Source organism: Balearica regulorum, chromosome 18 (assembly GCF_011004875.1).
Source record: "Balearica regulorum gibbericeps isolate bBalReg1 chromosome 18, bBalReg1.pri, whole genome shotgun sequence".
NCBI classification, from domain to species: domain Eukaryota; kingdom Metazoa; phylum Chordata; class Aves; order Gruiformes; family Gruidae; genus Balearica; species Balearica regulorum.
The window spans coordinates 3,044,333-3,061,863 of NC_046201.1; the positions used below are offsets into that span (position 1 = coordinate 3,044,333).

Genomic DNA, 17,531 nt, shown 5'->3' on the forward strand with positions numbered 1-17,531 from the left:
CCCAGGCACAGGTTGGCTTGTGGACAACAAGCTCTCCTGCAGGGAAGGTTCAGTTGTGCTGTAAGCTAGGACGTGAGCTCAAGCCTCCAGAGTTAACACAAAGCTAAGCCATTAAGCTTCTTAGAGGATACATTATTAATGAGGTGGTAGAAACTAAGGCCAGAAGAAAACACAATACAGGGATGGGGAAAAAAAAAATAGACTGATTGCATTTAAGAATTTAAATCATTTTATTGCTTTACCTGCCATTAGGACAATCTATAACAAAAGGAATATAATATAATATATTAGCACATACAGTAAATCAGACTTATATAGTCAGGTAACAATACAAAAATGGTCCTCTGGTTGACTATAGCTTTCTAGGGCAATAGACTTCATAAATTCGCTAAAGGTGGACTAGCAAAATATTACTTCTAAAGCCCTGAATGTTAGCTAAGGCAAAACTATGCCAATTGTGGTTTCAAACATATTTAAATTGCACACAAAGGTAAAGCTATAACTGTGATTAATATTTAACTCAGACTTAGCTGATTTATCTTAAAATCTTGTAGGTAAAACTACAAAAGGGAGTAAACAGCAAGCTAAAAAGATGCAGTAGTGAAACTCGATTAGAAAGCCTTGTATAAAAAAAATGTGCATTTTTTTGTGGAGCTCTAACTAGTTTACACAGTTTTTGGTGCTTTAAAGTAACACACAGAACACATATGAAGAAAAAACTTGGATAGAGTCAAAACTTAAGAAAACAGTTTTACAAAAAAAAAAAAAAAAAAAGAAAAAAGGTAGCATTTGCTTACTCCTTAAGGACTCTGGCAGAAATCCTCTACTCAACATCTTCTGATTAGATAACTCAAACCACAAGCATTTAAATCCCATTATTGGAATTTCAGGTTCAGAAATACCCTGAAACCTTTTGTAAAGGCTTGACACCCTCAGTATTATTTTGTATCAATTAGCAGACTCTGATTACCTCGTGCCTGGGAGAAAGTCTGCTGAATTTGAATCCATATCACCTCAGAAAGGAAATAAAATGAGGGCTCCATCGTTAGAAGTAGTTGCACAACAAATGCAAAACTGCTTGCTGTCACTCCCAAATACAAACCTACACTACTTTATATAAATTACAGTTTAAAGGAAACCTTAAAAATTGCCTACCATTATTGAACCGTGGAATTCAGTATAAACTTTTGGGAAGTATTGGTGCGCACAGAATAATGGAACACAAAGCTGGTAAATACTGAAATACATTTAAGACTCCGCAACATATTGGAAAAAAGAGTATGAAATATGTGTCATGTATAAGCAAGGAAAGAGAATGCACCTTTTGTATTTAAACTAGCTTTATAATTAACCATTTTAAAAACCATGAATTGACTGATAAAAACTTAAAATAACTGTGTGTTGCAGGAAAGTTAAAACATTCACTTTTTCTGCCTCACATTTTCTAACAACAATAATGGCATCTATGTAGACCAGCAATCTTGCCACCTGCAACTGATGCTGGCCATAAATACTCAACATTTATTTTCCCTGGTAACAAAGGGTCACCTGAACTTATGATCATTTTTTTAAAAGTCAACTGAGGAATACAAAGCAAGCAAAAGTCACTGGGAAAATAAAATATTTGCTTCCAATTTCTACACCAATCTAAGTACTCGAACATTACTAACAGCCAGACAGCTGCACCATTCTTACACCAATCTATGTCCTAGAGACCAAAGTTAGGCATTGAATGTAACATTTGGTTCTTGCCACTTTGAACAGGAAGAGTTTTAAATGGCATATCTATCGCTGAAGAAAGAACAAGAAAAAAAATCAGTTGCGGCAAGTCAGCAAATTAAGTAACAACTGCAGTAGTTCACCAGAACTATTAACCTTGAAAGCTTTGATTTACACTTGACAAAAACATAACTAAGCAATCTTAAACCAGCAGACACAGGAACAATTATACTGTTAAATTCCAACTGTGGCTTTCTTAGCAGCTGATGCCTCACGATTGAACCCAGGATTACAGTACCCAGAAAATTAAAAAAAGAAAACCCCAAGCCCCAAGAAGCTCAATTACAAGGGCAGTTCTCATTTGGAAAGAAATACAGCAGATTATGACCACAGCCTTAAAAATCTGTCCAACAATTTGAGAAACACCTTTAAAAAAATCCCCCACACACTGTCACCTCCTTACTCTATGGCAAGTGGCATGGTGCCGGGAGATCTCTCCCTCGCCGAAGCAAGGCTGCGTTTGCCTGAGTTGGACACGGTTGCACAGAGAGAAGCCGTAACAGCAAACGTCTCCATAGAACTTTTTCTATTAATTTAATGGGACAGAGAGCACAGAACTAATATGCTCGAAATTAAAAATAGTGCCATGATAAGCCTTTTTTTTTTCTTTTTTTTTTTTTTTTAAACAGACAGGAAGCTGCAAATGCCAGTGGCAATGTGGCTCTGCACAAGGGTAATAAAGCAGTCTGCATTCGTGAAGCATGTTTTGGATAGGGAGGAAGGTTTCAGACAGACAGCGATACAAAACTGTTGTACTGCTGGATGTTTCGCTTGAGAATATCCGAGCACGGACCCAGGACACGTTCAAATCGGGGTCGATCAAGCTTTACACATTTCAACAGGCCACGAGCAACAACTGTGGCAGCACGGGGACGGTTCATCAACAGAGCTATTTCACCTAGGGCAACAGGAAAGCGTGAACAGTGTTAAAAATCAACGTGCAAAAGAGCTGAAGAAATTACCCTGTTGTATTTCAAACTGCTGCAGGAATGGAACAGAAGGTAATTCAGGTTTTATAACACTGATCAGAACAAGTATCTATGTAGTTACATTAGAACCAACTGTGAAGGCAGTTTAAAAACAAACAAAACTACTTGATTGTTTTATTAAAACACCCGTCTGCATTCAAGTGTCACTGAAGAAGGCCTAAAGAATTTTCAGCATTGGTTGTATTTGAGAAAAGGTCATGTTTCAATTAACCATGTAATTTTCCCAGTCAACAAGTAATTATTTTTCTAGTATGTAAGGTATGCTACTGTTCCAGTCTCATATTTCTAGAAAACTCAGGACAAGACGACCACGGTATCGAAGTAAAAAAATATTAGCACACAGAAGCCTCTGACCCACAGCAAGCCAGAATCAAGAATCTGACTTTGCCATGGGGCTGTGGAAGATGAGAATCTTGAAGTCACATTGGATTCCCATTTCATAAATTACACACACACACGCCAAAAGATTGTTTGAAATAACTGTTATGACCACTAAACAACATATTTGGAAATGAAGTTTTAAACAAGCCTGTTTCCATTGGTGACAACAGCTACCCCTAACATTCCTAGCAACAAGCATGAAAGAAACCACAGCATCAACCTTTGGGTTTGTTTGTTTTTAAGGTGTTGGGCTGGTTATCTCCATGTTCAGGACTGAGGGAAGAACTCAGCGCTCCTCAGAGAATAAATTTCCCTGCGTTATCAAAAGGGTTGTTCAAAAGAAATGAGAAAAACTTTTCCTCTGTGCCCAATTAAAACTCGAACTCACTAGCCTCCAAAACACAGGCTTGCAAAAAAGTAGGTTCTAAGGGAGAGTTAAACCCTTGGGGGACAGGTCTGCAGCACCTGAACACAACGGTAGAGATAACATTTAGTTTAAGAGTGGGAAACTCAAGAGTACACATCAAGGGAAAAAGTCAGAAGAGACTGAAACGACATATACAGAACAAAAACCTAGTACTAGATACAGAGCTAAGCAGACCTTTGGTCAGATCCAGTACTATTAGCGCACCCCGAGTACATCCCACTTCAGGCCTCGCACCACAGTATTTGTTGATTACATCATCTATGAAGCTGAAAAACCGAACAGACAACCAGAAGGCTTTCGCAAGAGGACTGCTTAGACAGAGTAGTAAGGAGAGAGGACCTACCATAAACATAAGAAAAAAAAGTAGGTTGTTGTGTTGGGTTTTTTTTTGAGAGAGAGAGAGGTAGAAGTATTTAAAGATTAAATAGTAGGTTCTGAATAGGTTGCTTTATTTCAGAACTGCAAGCCAGTTTTCTTCTGAACCCAAAATAAGGCCACCAGGAATATCTTGTTATATACTACTAAATTATACTCCGAGAACACTCCATAAGCATACGTATCCCAGTCCTCATTTGTGATCCAAAATAAATCAACATCCACTGGACAAGTGATTAGTTCCATGTGAAGATTATTTCAAAGTCTTTGTAAGTATTTATAATAGGATCTGAAGTCTTTTTTTTTTTTTTTTGCCAGCACACATAAGCTTTTTCAAGTCAAAGCAACTTAGATGCCATGTAACTTTTAGCTGAGTAAGAACACCTTCAACAGAAGGAGAAAAGACTCTGATCTGCACTTGGGAGACTACGTCCAGAGTACCACACAATCTCGGGGTCCCCAGTACAAGACGCTAACAAAGTGGAGCAAGTCCAGCAGTGCCACCCAGACGGTTATGGGACTGCAGCACAGGATGTGCACAGAGATGCTAGAAGAGCTGGGTTAGTCTGACCTGGAGAACAGGCGGCTAAGGAGGGAATCTTATTGCTGTGTTCAGCTACGTAATGAGCGATTATAAAGACAAAACTAGACTGCTCTCTGCATGGTGAAAGAGAGAGAGAAAGCCATAACGTGCAGAACAGGAAATTCTTGTCAGGCATGAAGAAAAAAATTCTTTGCAACAAGGCTGGTTGGACAGTAAAAGAAATTGCCGAGAGAGGTTGTGGGATCTCCATCCCTGGAGACACAAAAGACTCAAATGGACACAGCCTGAGCAATATGATGCAATTTCCAAGTCAGCTCTGCTCAGGGTAGGGAGGTCGGACCAAATCACCATCTGGCACCTTCTAAATTAAAGTCCTCTAGAACCACCACATTTCTGTGAGATGCATGCACACCTGAATGCCAAGTGACTCTGATACTCACCTGACAGTGAGTGAAACTACAAGAGTTAGCCAAGCCAGTAATTAAGCAAATTCATCCCATCGCTATCATCCACAGCAGTCATCCACACAGCACAGGTAAAATGGAGACAGTGGTGTATGTAATCACAGTTGTCACTATGTAACTCACCAAAATAATCAGAAGGTGCCAGTCTGCCCACTTCAACAAATTCTTCGTTTTCTGATCGACGCTGTAACACTGCAGCTGTGCCCTTTAATAAATCACAACAATTAAACAATTGGAATTTCCAGCATCACTTGAAACACCGAATTCCACAAGGATCAGCTGCTTTGCAGAAGTAACTGTTACGATGTTTCAGTCTAAAAACCACTTCACAGTCCTTGCATAGTTCACTGGATGGCTCTAAAAACAGCTGGTCCTCCCTTTTAAGTATAAAAGGTCTTGGGTATTTATGTATCCGCAGCACTGACTTCTTCCTGTTTTTCCTTGTAACAGTAACAATGTTGCAGTATGACTAGCAAAAAAAACCAAACAAAAAACCCCAAACAAACAAAAAAACCCACACAGAAGACAATGATACCATCAGCAAGACTTTACTAGCTATCTAGAACAGGCTTCTACTCTTCTGAAAAAGAAACTGGTTTCAGCCAGAAACTCGTTACTTTTTTCCTGGAAGCACCATTTGTACAAACAGCAAAACTAAATATAAGCTTCTGCATGTCCAGCAAGATTATATTTCTTTAGGAATTTTCTACAAGTACATTCTTACATTTCATTTTTCTCCCAGCGCCTACTTAGGGACAGAATAAACCATGTTAAAAAAAGAAGTAAAGTTCTGAGCTTTTAATTTTGACCTTACCTCCAAGATAATGAAGAACTCATCTCCTGGCTCTCCCTGGACCACAATCTTTTGCCCATCCTCAAACTGTACCGGTTCCAATGCATCAGCTACAGTGAGACGCTCCCACTTGTCCAGAGATTCTATAGAGTTAATAATTCATTAACAGAGTATCTTTTCAAGGTACAAGTTATACTTTTTACTCTGTCTTTATCCAGAGGTCAACCTATTTCTGGTGACATTTATGCATCAGATATCAAGACTTGAATTAGAATTATTTTGGAATGATACAGAAAAGCAGTACAGGCTTTGCAGTCAGTTTAAACGGATTACCACAACAGCCTGTAATCATAATAATGCTGGGTAACAGCTTTATTACAATATGGCAATTTATTCCACTTCAGAACAAAAATCTTCTCACTTACCCAATATAGATACTTTACTAAGGAATTCCTCATACATCTTCCTCTTTCTCAAAGTACTCCCCTACAAAAACCAACCAAACACATCCCCACACAAAGTAAGTTTTCCTTCTACTTCATGTTTTACATGAGGTTTCAAATAAAACTTAAGACAAAAATATATTTAACCAAACATACCACATCCTGTCTCACAGACCCCAAACCCACAAGATTAAGTGTTTTCAAATTTCATTATTTCAGTGATATTGCAGAGTTCAGCAACCTTCATAACATACTTAGCATTTATTGCAGCCTTAATGTTTCTTAAATGCATTCTTACTGTATAACTTTACCAAAATTCACAAATATTACTTAGTTACAGCTGCAGTTGACATACACTACTTACAAACAGCAAGCTAAATAGAGAGCAGAATCAAAACTGGCAAGTTAACCAGTAGGTATCACATTTTTACTCCAGTTTAATATTGCATTGATATCGTTTTGTTCACTAATGCAAGATTCCCCCTCGCCCCACGCCCGACAGATGCATGCCAAGCGATCAGCTTTCTGATTACAAAAGAGATAGCAGGATTTTGAATAAGTAACTCCAGCAAAGGACAGGGACAGATAGAAGGTCAAATGACCATTATGAGTGAATAGTAAAACCAAAAGCATAATTCCAGGTCAGCAAACAGCTACTTGAGTCAGTGGCATAAGCCACACATCAGCTAGAAAAATACTTGCCATCAGGATCCTTCTGTAGCTATCTCTATCAATGCCCCACAACTTCACATTCGTCTTCGCTTTGACAGTTGCAGCACGGGGAGTTCCATATATAAGGGCAAGTTCTCCAAAGCTTCCACCCTCACCAACACTGGTCGCCCACTCACTGTTCACATAAACCTGAAAGGCAGTGCATGGTGATGAGCCAAGGCCCACAGCGTCCTGTGAGCTGGTCAGAGACAACACAAAGCTCTTACGACCCCGCATTTCCTTTATAGTAAAGGGAAATTCTCATGTCTGTACAGAGTTGACCACTCCAGGGTTTCATCAACATTCACATCCAACCCCAGTCCTAGCCACAATTTTTACTTTCATTGACAAAGAGACTCTCTTCTACATCACATGCGCAGATACTACACACGTAGACTCCTGAGACCCTTTGATAGGAAATAAAATCTCAAGAAAGTTTCTGTCAGACAAAGCTATGGATTAGTTGGACTGGAAAATAAAAGGTCTGGTCATTCTTAAAGCCTGTCCCACACCTCAGCTAGACTCCACCCCGCACTTGTAAAGCACTAGCATTGTTGGTTTCCAAATCATTCATTTTGAAACTCAAGACAACTCAGTCTGTGCAGCCAGACTGAACCCTTAAGGAGCAAAGAGGCTCCAAAGCAAAATAAGCTTTGTAACTAAGAACTCACTAGGAGAAAAGCTGCTAAAGCAAGGACCTGTAAAATAGACCAGGCTATTCCTCTGTTAGGGATGAGCATGTCATTAGTAAACTACCAATAATGCTTACATCCATTTCTCCTTGATCAACAACATAGAAGTTATCACCTTCATCACCTAAAAAAAAAAAAAAAAAATTGAATATACACTAAAATGAGAGTAAAGCTATGCAAGCATTCATGTCTCGCAGAACTGGCATCTCTGCCAACTTTGATGATTAGAATCTAATAAGGTTGGCAGAGACAAATTTTGCACAGCTCACAGGGTGACATGTCACATTTTGCCAATTTCACGCTCCTCTCAGTCCCGTGAAAGAGGACATCTACTGGTATCCAGGAGATCAGCAACATTTCCAGGATTACTGGAAAGGCGTACCGGATCCATAAACTGACATAATGTATTCTACAGAGCCAACAAATGACAATCTTTCCAATAGATAACATATGCAAGAAAACCACATCTTCCTACAATTACTCCAGTCCTCACCTTAGCACGAGCTGTGCTTCAGATAACATAGCAATAAAGGGTCACTGCATCCAATGTTATTTTCGAAAAAAAAAAAAACAAACCAAAACTAAGAGCACTAGGCCAGAGCCTGCTCACCATCCCCAACCTTTTCCATCAATGTAAAGATTGTTACTTGCCTTGCTGTATGACAGTCTCTCCTGCAATGTAAGTGACGGGGAACATTGCATCAAAGATGTCACTGAAGAAAAGGATATCAAAATTAGACAACTGCTTGGACAACTGCGACGCATGCAATCATAGATCTGTACCTTCAACTCGCCAATACTTTTCCTACAACCTCCGTATGGTTACACTGACTGTTGTCAAGAGGCTGTGCAGCTTGGTACATTAGGACACGTTTAGCTCTTCTGAAGCCCGCACTTTAAGAAGCTTTCTTTAAGACTACAAAGATTTATTCCTACCTTCTTTCATTATCGTCAAGATGGGCAAACAGCACATTCTTCTCAATTGCTTTTGCCAAAGCAGCCATAGTCTTATAATCTTTTGGAATAACCTAGGATATAATCAGAAAAAGTAACCAATTTTTTTTTTTTTCAATAACAGTTTCTGCATTCCCCAGGGTAAATAAGTTATTTAAATTGCTACAATACACTGGCTGAGTTTTTCCAGTTTCTTTCAAGCACTATAGATCTAAACCCAAATACAGTCAACGTTCACAGCCAGTTTGTGCAGAAGGTAAATAAAATCTTGCATTATTTTATGCAAATGTAAAAGCATCATTCCATGCTAAGTTTATCCTTTTTTTGCAAGAATACAAGTATCTGTTCAACTTGCATTTTCCTATGAATGGCAGCAAGTCTGCTCTGCCGTTAGGGTAAATGTAATATTGTTGCAACTGTTGAGTAACTGGAAGCACTTTTTTATATATATAATATATAAATATATTATTACTTCAAAGGGGACAAGTCTAAATTATGCATAAATGGTTTAATTGCATGACAGTTTATTCTAACCTCCAATTAAACAGCTATACACACAGGTCTGCTTTTTACAGTTATCACAAGACTTCACAGGCTACAGGAGCTTAGTGTTACTTAACACACTGAGAGAAGGTGGTCTTAGATAAACTCTTGGATTGTAGATGCGAATTTTAGCAATGTTTGAAAGTTAGAGCACCTTTCTAACGTAAGATGCAGCATCCTCTTCTGTATAGACTTCTGCACTGATGGCCCCACGCCTTCTTCGTCCCTTGACCACAGGGTTCATAGGAGGAGGAGGAGAGATTTCATCCTCCCGTGAGTCTGAGCGAGAACCAGACTTCTGTTGGTTCAACAACTGTTTTGTTTCCTCCTAAACAGGAAGGAGGACATGTTTGTGTCACATAATCCAATAAAGAAAAAAGTCATTATATATCATATTCCAATTTAGTCTGCCAGTGCAAGGGAGCTTCCTGTGTACTATTACTCTGACATTAAGGCAAACAGGAGACTACAGCAAGCAAGATCAAAGGCCTTTCTAAGTAGATGGTAGACATGCCTTTCATTCATAACATTTGTATCACAATGGTGTTTATTTTAGTAAGTTACACTAATAGTTTAATAAATTAAGAAGCATAAACAAGTTGATTCTACTTTCCACTAGTGTATTCAACAGGCGATGAAGACATTCTGCAAATGCTAAAGACATTTTTCTCAAGTGTAAACCCAGCAGTTCTTCCCCTCAGCTGTGAGGTGTTAAGTCTTTTTTGATTTGAAAGACAGAAGAGCAATTCCTCAGAAATCCATGTTACATGAGAAGCTTTTGAAACAAGGTCAAGTCATGGACCAACTCGATACTCAATAACCAACAGTTATTTTAGGAGAAAGAAATATGAACACTGCTTAGAAAAGAGCTGGAGGAAGGATGCTAGAGGCCAAACAGTAGGTTTTATTTTTGCAAAACACAGATTTGTTAACTTTGCACATTACGCATTTTCCTCATGGTCCCTCAGCTACCTGTTGTGCTGTGTTGTAGTGATATTGTAGAAGACCAGAGTGCTTACAATAAAACAAAGTCTAACTAATTGGACACATGGAAATTTGATTCTTTTATGTACCAGACAATTCACCTTAATCAACTAAAATCAAATTAAAAACAAAACAAAACAGAAAAGCCAACCTTGGAGCCAGAGCATTTGCATCATAACAGCTCAAAATGACTTTCCCAGCATCAAGGAAACAGGATTTCAGAACATGCCTTGAAAGAACAAGGAGTCATCTGTTCTCTGAGAGCTCCCAGTACTTTTAAAGCTGGGTTTGTCCCAGTGTCCTTGATCAAATCGTCCCCTGCCCAGCTGGGCAGCTTGCTGCTTGGCTGCCACGCTCCTCTCCGGAGGTGCACAGAGGCTATGTATAACAACAACGCTTTGAGGAAAGGGACATCAGATAACCATTACAGGGAGTTTATATTTTACACCTCTCAGATAGCCACAGAGCAAGCACTGACCCATCGAATTACATTTCACTTCCTGCTTTTTGCCCATTGATAAAATAGTGCCACATTTCAAAATGATGGGAGCAAAACATATTTAAAACCTTGTTTCTATCTTCTGATTTGAGAGAGGCAAGCCTCAACTGAGATGAAGTTAAAAATAGCTTGAGCAGTAGTAAGTGTTCGGTTTAAACTGCCTCTCTAACAAAGTGGGCAACACCACCAACCTCAGAAACATACTGTTAGCTCATATACAGAATACTTAACCCATAAAACACCTTGACACTTTTGAAATAAGCAAACACTAGCTGTTGTATTTTTTTCCAGTATCACAGAAAATAGAGATCCTGTAACTTTCAGGGATAGAACCACTTTAGCAGCATTTAGCAAGGGAGCTGTGTATCAAAACACTGTTCAACAAGAGACCCACCAGGGTAACGGCCCACTCAAGGAACAAGGAAACTGCGCTAACAGAAAAAATACAGCTGGTAATTTCTGTCTGATCCGAGATTTAATGTTACTATATTAAGAAGAAGTATGTTAAGGTAGGGCATGGACATAGAAACGAGTTACAGGTGGGTAAGTTAATACATTACCTTAAAATATACCAGCTATCCTAAATAGTCTGTTACACTCATCCAGAGGAAGATTATCCCTGAATGAGACAGATCTCCATATATTCACATTACACATCACAAGACAACACTGTGCCATGGAGTAAGTGACATGCTAAAAGTCTCATTGTTTTCATAGCAGTAGCTTTTCACGTATTCATCTTTCTAAAATACACCTTTTATAATTTCTGATACTAAACCACGTATATTACACCACCAGATCAGAGAAAAATCACACTAGGAAAGAGCGGCAGTTTTTATTTTCAGTTACCTCAGAATTTAGCCAGTGTTTATGAGTGAGAAAATGTATTTGTTTAGGTTTAGAAGCTACTCAAATTAAACACATAACGGACAAAGGCACTCATTTTGCTCTATACTGATCAGTATAACCATTACCAGGATTTTAAAAAGGTTTAGTAATTGTCTATTTATTACATCCAAGTGTTGATCCTGGTCTTTCAGCTGATGAAGCAGTTGGAATTTTTTCAGTGTCAGTGACCCCTAACTATAAATGTTATCTTTCCTGACAAGTAAGAAATAGTTATTAAGCCCATTTAAATTATGACAAGGAAGAAATATTAAAGTGACAAGACTTCACATATTCATATTTAAGTCTATCAGCTACTGCAGAAGACCTTCACAATTTCAGAACTATGTTTTACACTGTACAGTCTGGCGCCTGGTAATTGTCATTACACCAGAAACAGCCTCAACTTCTGGGTAATTATTATTTCATTTATATCAGCTCTCCACATATTTTAAAAACCCCTAAAAACTCAGAAGCTAAAAAAGCAGTGTTAAAAGCTCTGCCATAAAGCCACAACTGCACAGTATATCCTTCTAAACTACCATGTTTTGCAACAGAAACACTTAGGAAAATAGGAAAATAGTCAGGTATGCATCTGTGGAGGCAGAGTCGGTGGTGGGGAGGAGGCACAGTGACTAGGTATCAGTCGCACTTCTAATTCCAGCTTTCCCAAAAGCCAAATGTGCACATCACTGCATTACACACAATATTTCAAATGTGCACTTATTCCAGTGGACAGCCATGTCCAATATCCAAGACTAGCAGGCTGTAATAATGATCTCCACATTAAATTTCCATAGCTCAAACTACATTACACAGCCAAGCACAGCACTGGATGGCTATTAGCTTTTAATATGTATTGGCGTTATTTGCACAGCAAAAAGAACAGAGGCCTTAGTATACCACAAATAGATAAAATAAAAACATTTATACAATCGATGTGCAGTAATTAGATTCATGTAACAACTTTCATAACTCAGAAGAGGACACCTGAATTCCTACAGGAGCTACAACAATCTCAGAGGCAGTAATTTTAATGTTTCTGAACATAAATTCAAAAGCATATTTAAATGTCTCCAACATATTTTAATAACATGACAGTGAATCAGCTCTGTGTTTGCGCACTGTGGAAGAGATGACTTGTCAGGATAACTAGAGAGAAAATAGCAACCTCGCTTCAGTTTTAAATGGTGTTCCTTCAAAATTCAATCTTTAAAAAAAAATACTGTATCTCAACCTCAATTTCATCCAGTCTAACAGATGAACAGATCTAGAAAGTACATTGAAAAGTTGCTCTGCTTTATGAAAGATGTAACAGACATTACTTCTGGAAGGTGAAGCAGATTCCATTTCAAACATTTTTGCTCTACCAGAGCTAAGTACTGGGTTAGAGCTGGTTAATAATAGTACTTAGCATTTTGTGCTTCCCAGACACGGATGTCAGAGGAGTTTGCTAACGTAGTACAGGATGTTCACTGTTCTGTTATTTGATAGCTGTTAAGGTACCACATTACCTGGTTAAATTAAGACCAAACCATTAGACTGAATGGTGAAATTAGTTAGAGAAAGCTGTAGCAATTTTTAAATTCAAGAAGGCCAGAAGAAAAATGCTATGGTTTCACTTGTAGCTATAGCTGCACTAGAGGGCATGCATAACCCATGCCAACACAATGTATAATAAAAGACCCTGACCAAAACTGTAAGAGTAATTTAAGGGGAAAAAAACATTCTCTAGCCAGTTTTATTTTCAGCTTCCTTGTAGGCTGAGTACATAGACAACCTATTCACACCACAATAAAATCAAGAGTCATTCAACTCCAGAATACATGTTATTAAGTTCAGAGCTAGACTTCTTGTCTTGCTAGAAACAAATTAAGTTTCCTTTAATCTTAAATACTCCATGTTGACCATAAGTCCATTACACAAAAGCATCCAAATATTCCTGGTTTATATCCCTATGTATGGATCAGTTTACAGTTTATTCTAAGCACAGTAGTGCAGGTTACTTTGTAAAGTTTAGTATATCAACACTTGCGGTGATGTTTTAAAAATTATCTATCAATACTTAGAAACTCAAGAATCCAAGGTGGGGAAGTAGCAGGGAAGGACAATGGATTTTTAAGAACCTGATTACTACCTGGTTTGCTGCTGGTATTCTCTCTGACAGAGAATGTACTCAAGATGCAACCACACACACACAAAAAGTTAGACATGTTACAGAGTTCTTGTTCATTTAATAAGCAAAATGTTCCTCACATACATTGTGAGTTACAGGAGGTCAGTTTGCAGCATTGGGTCATTTTCTCGTATCTACCTCCAACACTTCCATTAAAAGGCAATTTCCACTATGTATATTTACAATCTCTAGCGTTAATTTCTTTCTTTACATCAGCAATTAGTAACTAACTAGAATTAAAATAATAAGAAAAAGATATACCTCCCATATACAAGAAGTACCAAAACCAGCATCTGCAAATGACTGCTGCACAAGGTCACAGCTACATTATTCACTAACAATGTATTCTGAATGGAGTTGTATCTAGCCTGTCCTCTGCATTAGCTTTTGAAACCTCTCGTCTTCTATTCCCATCTGCTTAGATATATAAAACGAACAGTTCAAAAGAATGGGAAATCACTGTTTCAAATACGAGCACCAAGATGACAAAATGCTTTCCATTCCCAAGATCCCAGACTGCTTCCAACACCACCACCACTACCAAAGAGACCTTGAGGACAAACGCAAGAGGAACAACCAACCAAAACACCAACACTGACCTCCCAAGAGAGGGCAGAAACAGGCTTGCTCTCCTAGAGATCTGGAATGCAAAATCCTCCATTTGACTTCAAACAGGCCTGGATAACTACCACTGCCCTACTACTACTGTGCTGTACCCGAATTATTGTAAACCATTTATCTCAATAGAAGAAACCAAATGCCTATTGCCAGCATCTAACCAAGGTCAAACGCCACAGTTATCATCTAACTACAGACACAATCATTGATGCTATCTATTAGCTTCTATGAGTAAACATTAGATTTGGATTACATCTGCATCCCAGCTGAGTAAGTCTCAGCTTTTGTTCTGCCCTGTGTGCTTTGTTACGACAGAGGTGCTTCTATGCCATGATCAACAGGCATAAACTACTGGAAAATAGGATTTGTCTTCCAAAAGCATCAGTTCCAATTTCAAACAACCAACATGAATACCAGTCAAATCTGAAGCTCAGCCTCTAAATCACAAAGAGATGATATAAACATAGGTTGTTCCACTCTCCTTCCCTCCCACTATGTATTTTTACCTTCTCCAATCTTTCAAAGTATTCTCTGAGGAATCCCATGGGTCTTTCAGGTCTCACTGTGCATAACTGTACAATGCAATCCTTCAGAAGTTGCTGAATGTTGTGTTTTTGGACGTAAAGTTCACATTCCCGAAGACTACGCTCCTCCTCGCTGCTGCTGCTGCTAGAAGCTGCCATTGCTGACGATAAGAGAAAGACAAGGTGAAATAAGAGTGGAAACGAAGATGCTGCTGCCCACTATAGTCAGGCACATTATGCTGCCTAGAAGCAAGTTATACTGCATTATCATCTTAGTGATATCACAGCATAAAACTACCTTTATCTGTAAGACTAGTAACTAAGCTAAACCATGAAAGAAAAAGCTATGAATTTATTTAGCACCTGGAAAGAAATAAAAAAAATCTGGGTGCTCTACAGCCACAGGCAGAAAAGGAAAAGCATTTGCTAGAGCTGGAAAAGCTGGAAAAGCTTTAACAGCTCAAGAAAGTCAGGGAAGCTCCCACCTAAACTTTCTACTGATTAACCCAGTATTTGGTAGGATTGGAGGCTCACTTCAGAGCTGCACAGTCTGTATGGGGTCATGTGGATAACGACCAGGAGATAGGTGGGAGGAAGCCGGGAATCCGAGAGGCAAGTATGAAAAGCATTAGGAGGTAAAACATCTTAAGGTTGAAGCCAGTTCACCAAATGCCAAGGCAGAACCCGCTAACGGAAGTTATGGGACTAGGAGCGTTACTCCTAAAAAGCTGCTCTCTAGTTTAAAGTGGTCCATACTTCATAACTATCTCCGTGAATACACTGCAATCCCAAAAATATTTCTTCAACTGTAAATAATCAAGAGTACTTTGTTAAACACATCTGTTATGACATCAGGCTTTCAGAAAACATTAAAATTACAGTGCCAGCAGCTACACTTTCAAATTAAGCAGGTTTTTCTTCCCTTTCAGGTTATAGGACCATTTTAGAATGTATTTTTACATATATATATATATATAAAAAAAACCATATCATTTTTTTCATAAAGCAATTAACACTGAGACAGCTAAAGAAATAGGAAATAATTTCTCAAGGCTTTTTTGATGAAATATAAAGAAAGTTACCTGATACAGGGACAGTGGCAACAGCTTATGAATATGCAGTAAGATACGTTGATCCCAGGATCAGCTTTTGAAAGGGAAAAAATGGATTCAGACAAAACAATTTTGAGAAAGCCAAGCAGTACAGTCAGATTATATGCATTTTACCCTACTGAGGCAACAGATTAAGAAACACAGGTCATATAGGCAATATAACATTGCGTCCCCCTGAATTATGCTACCAGAGATTACAGGAGGATGAGAGTTAATAGGAAATTGCTAACACTTCAAACAGGTTTCATTCTTGTCACAGTTAATCCCCGCATAAGTACGCACAGACGGATGTATTATGTATTGCATAAACACCAAGTACGGACTTCACATGGACTGAAAAAGTGCCTTAAAGTTCTCCAGTTACTTCTTTTGTTTTGACAACTCGCACAGTGAAGGTCAGTCCTAATTAACAGCCTCAGAGAAACTCGGTGGCTCCATGACAGCTTACAAATTACAACCTATGGAAAAAGCATCGCACTGCTGACAGACAACAGACGTGGGCCGCGGCTGCTCGCGACAAGAGCAAGACCACTGCAGAAAATACCAAAGAAATAATGACAACTCCGACATTTTTACAAGGTTTTTTTCTGTCTGTATATTGCAAACCCGAAGGTTCCCAGAGCCCCCTGACGCTCGGCCCCACTCAGGCTGCCGCGAAACGCGTGGGCCCGGCCTGCCCGCCCCGGGGCTGCCCTGCCAGGCCGAGCCCGCCCCTCACCGCGGGGCCGGGGCTCTTCGTCGCTCCCTGGAGGCGCCGCCGCCACGGCCCAGCGGTGCGGGCGGGCAGCCCCACGGCAGCACCAAGGCGAAAGTAACGACAAGACGTTCCCGGGCGGGGGTGGTGGGGGGGTGGGGACAACAAACCCCCAGCCCCGTGTCGGGCCGGGGGATCGTTTCAGCCTCTGACGGCTTCCGTGCCCGGCGCCTGGAGGCGACGCCCGGCACAGCCCGCGGGGGCCCCACGCAGCGCGGCCTCTCCCGCCTCGCACACGGGGCCTCCAGCCGAGGCAGGAAAGGGGACACTGCCCCCCCCGAGCAGGTCCGGGAGCTGCCGGCACCGGGCCGCTCTCCTCAGCGGGGCCGGCCCCCGCCCCCAAGGCCGCAGGCCTCCCGCTCCGCGCTCTTCCCGCCCTACCTGCTCTAACCTCGCCGCCCCCTCAGCGGTTGCCCCGCCGGGCAAGGCACCGCCGCTCACCTGGCACGGGCGGCTCCGCCGGGCCCTCACCGCCCCCCGCCCGTCCCGGCCCGGCCGCGGCCTCGGCGACACCAGCAGCAGCAGGAGCGGCGGCGGCTCCCACCGGAAACCAACTGGCCCGGCCAATCACCGCCCGCCGTGACGTCAATGCGCCTCGCTCTCACCCAGACCCGTCGCCGCGGTAACCTTAAAGGGGCAACGCAGGGCGCCGCTGCTCCAACGGGGCGATCGCAGCGCCGGGAAGGGGGCGGCTCGCTGAACGCCGCCTGCGCCTTTAAGGCTGGCGGGGAGAGAACGGCCGCGGCGCTGAGGGGAGCGGGCACCCGCGCCGGGCCGAGCCACCCCCCCCCCCTTCCCCGGGGGCTGCTGCGACCCCGCGGTTCGGCCGGGGAGGCGGATGGAGCGGGGTCCCTTCTCCGGCGGAGGACACCCGCCCGCTCCGG

The 17,531-nt window shown here is 40.8% G+C and overlaps 1 protein-coding gene across 2 annotated transcripts; it reads right to left on the bottom strand.

The window, feature by feature from the left end:
• Positions 1 to 211: 211 nt before the first annotated feature.
• Positions 212 to 17,231, bottom strand: PRKAR1A (protein kinase cAMP-dependent type I regulatory subunit alpha). 2 transcript variants are annotated; one of them, XM_075770266.1, is made up of 12 exons: positions 17,089 to 17,231; positions 15,864 to 15,927; positions 14,764 to 14,942; positions 9,250 to 9,423; positions 8,535 to 8,626; positions 8,250 to 8,311; positions 7,676 to 7,722; positions 6,898 to 7,056; positions 6,178 to 6,238; positions 5,774 to 5,895; positions 5,083 to 5,164; positions 212 to 2,677 (listed from the first exon to the last, which is right to left on the bottom strand). In XM_075770266.1, the coding sequence occupies exons 3-12, from the start codon at positions 14,938 to 14,940 to the stop codon at positions 2,505 to 2,507; spliced, it is 1,149 nt and encodes a 382-aa protein (XP_075626381.1). In that variant the 5' UTR covers positions 14,941 to 14,942; positions 15,864 to 15,927; positions 17,089 to 17,231; the 3' UTR covers positions 212 to 2,504. The 2 variants fall into 2 exon arrangements, with proteins under 2 accessions (XP_075626381.1, XP_075626382.1); XM_075770267.1 differs by having other exon boundaries at positions 15,864 to 16,424; positions 17,089 to 17,208.
• Between the last annotated feature and the right edge of the window lie 300 nt (positions 17,232 to 17,531).

What these genes read in the sequence shown, in the direction of transcription:
- PRKAR1A (XM_075770266.1), bottom strand. Translation starts at nt 14,940, where the DNA reads ATGGCAGCTTCTAGCAGCAGCAGCAGCGAGGAGGAGCGTAGTCTTCGG. An exon ending in AGAGACTGTCATACAGCAAG is followed by an intron (nt 7,723 to 8,249) that starts GCAAGTAACAAT and finishes TTTTTTTTTTAG; the next exon opens with GTGATGAAGGTGATAACTTC. An exon ending in AGTTCTTCATTATCTTGGAG is followed by an intron (nt 5,165 to 5,773) that starts GTAAGGTCAAAA and finishes GATTTATTAAAG; the next exon opens with GGCACAGCTGCAGTGTTACA.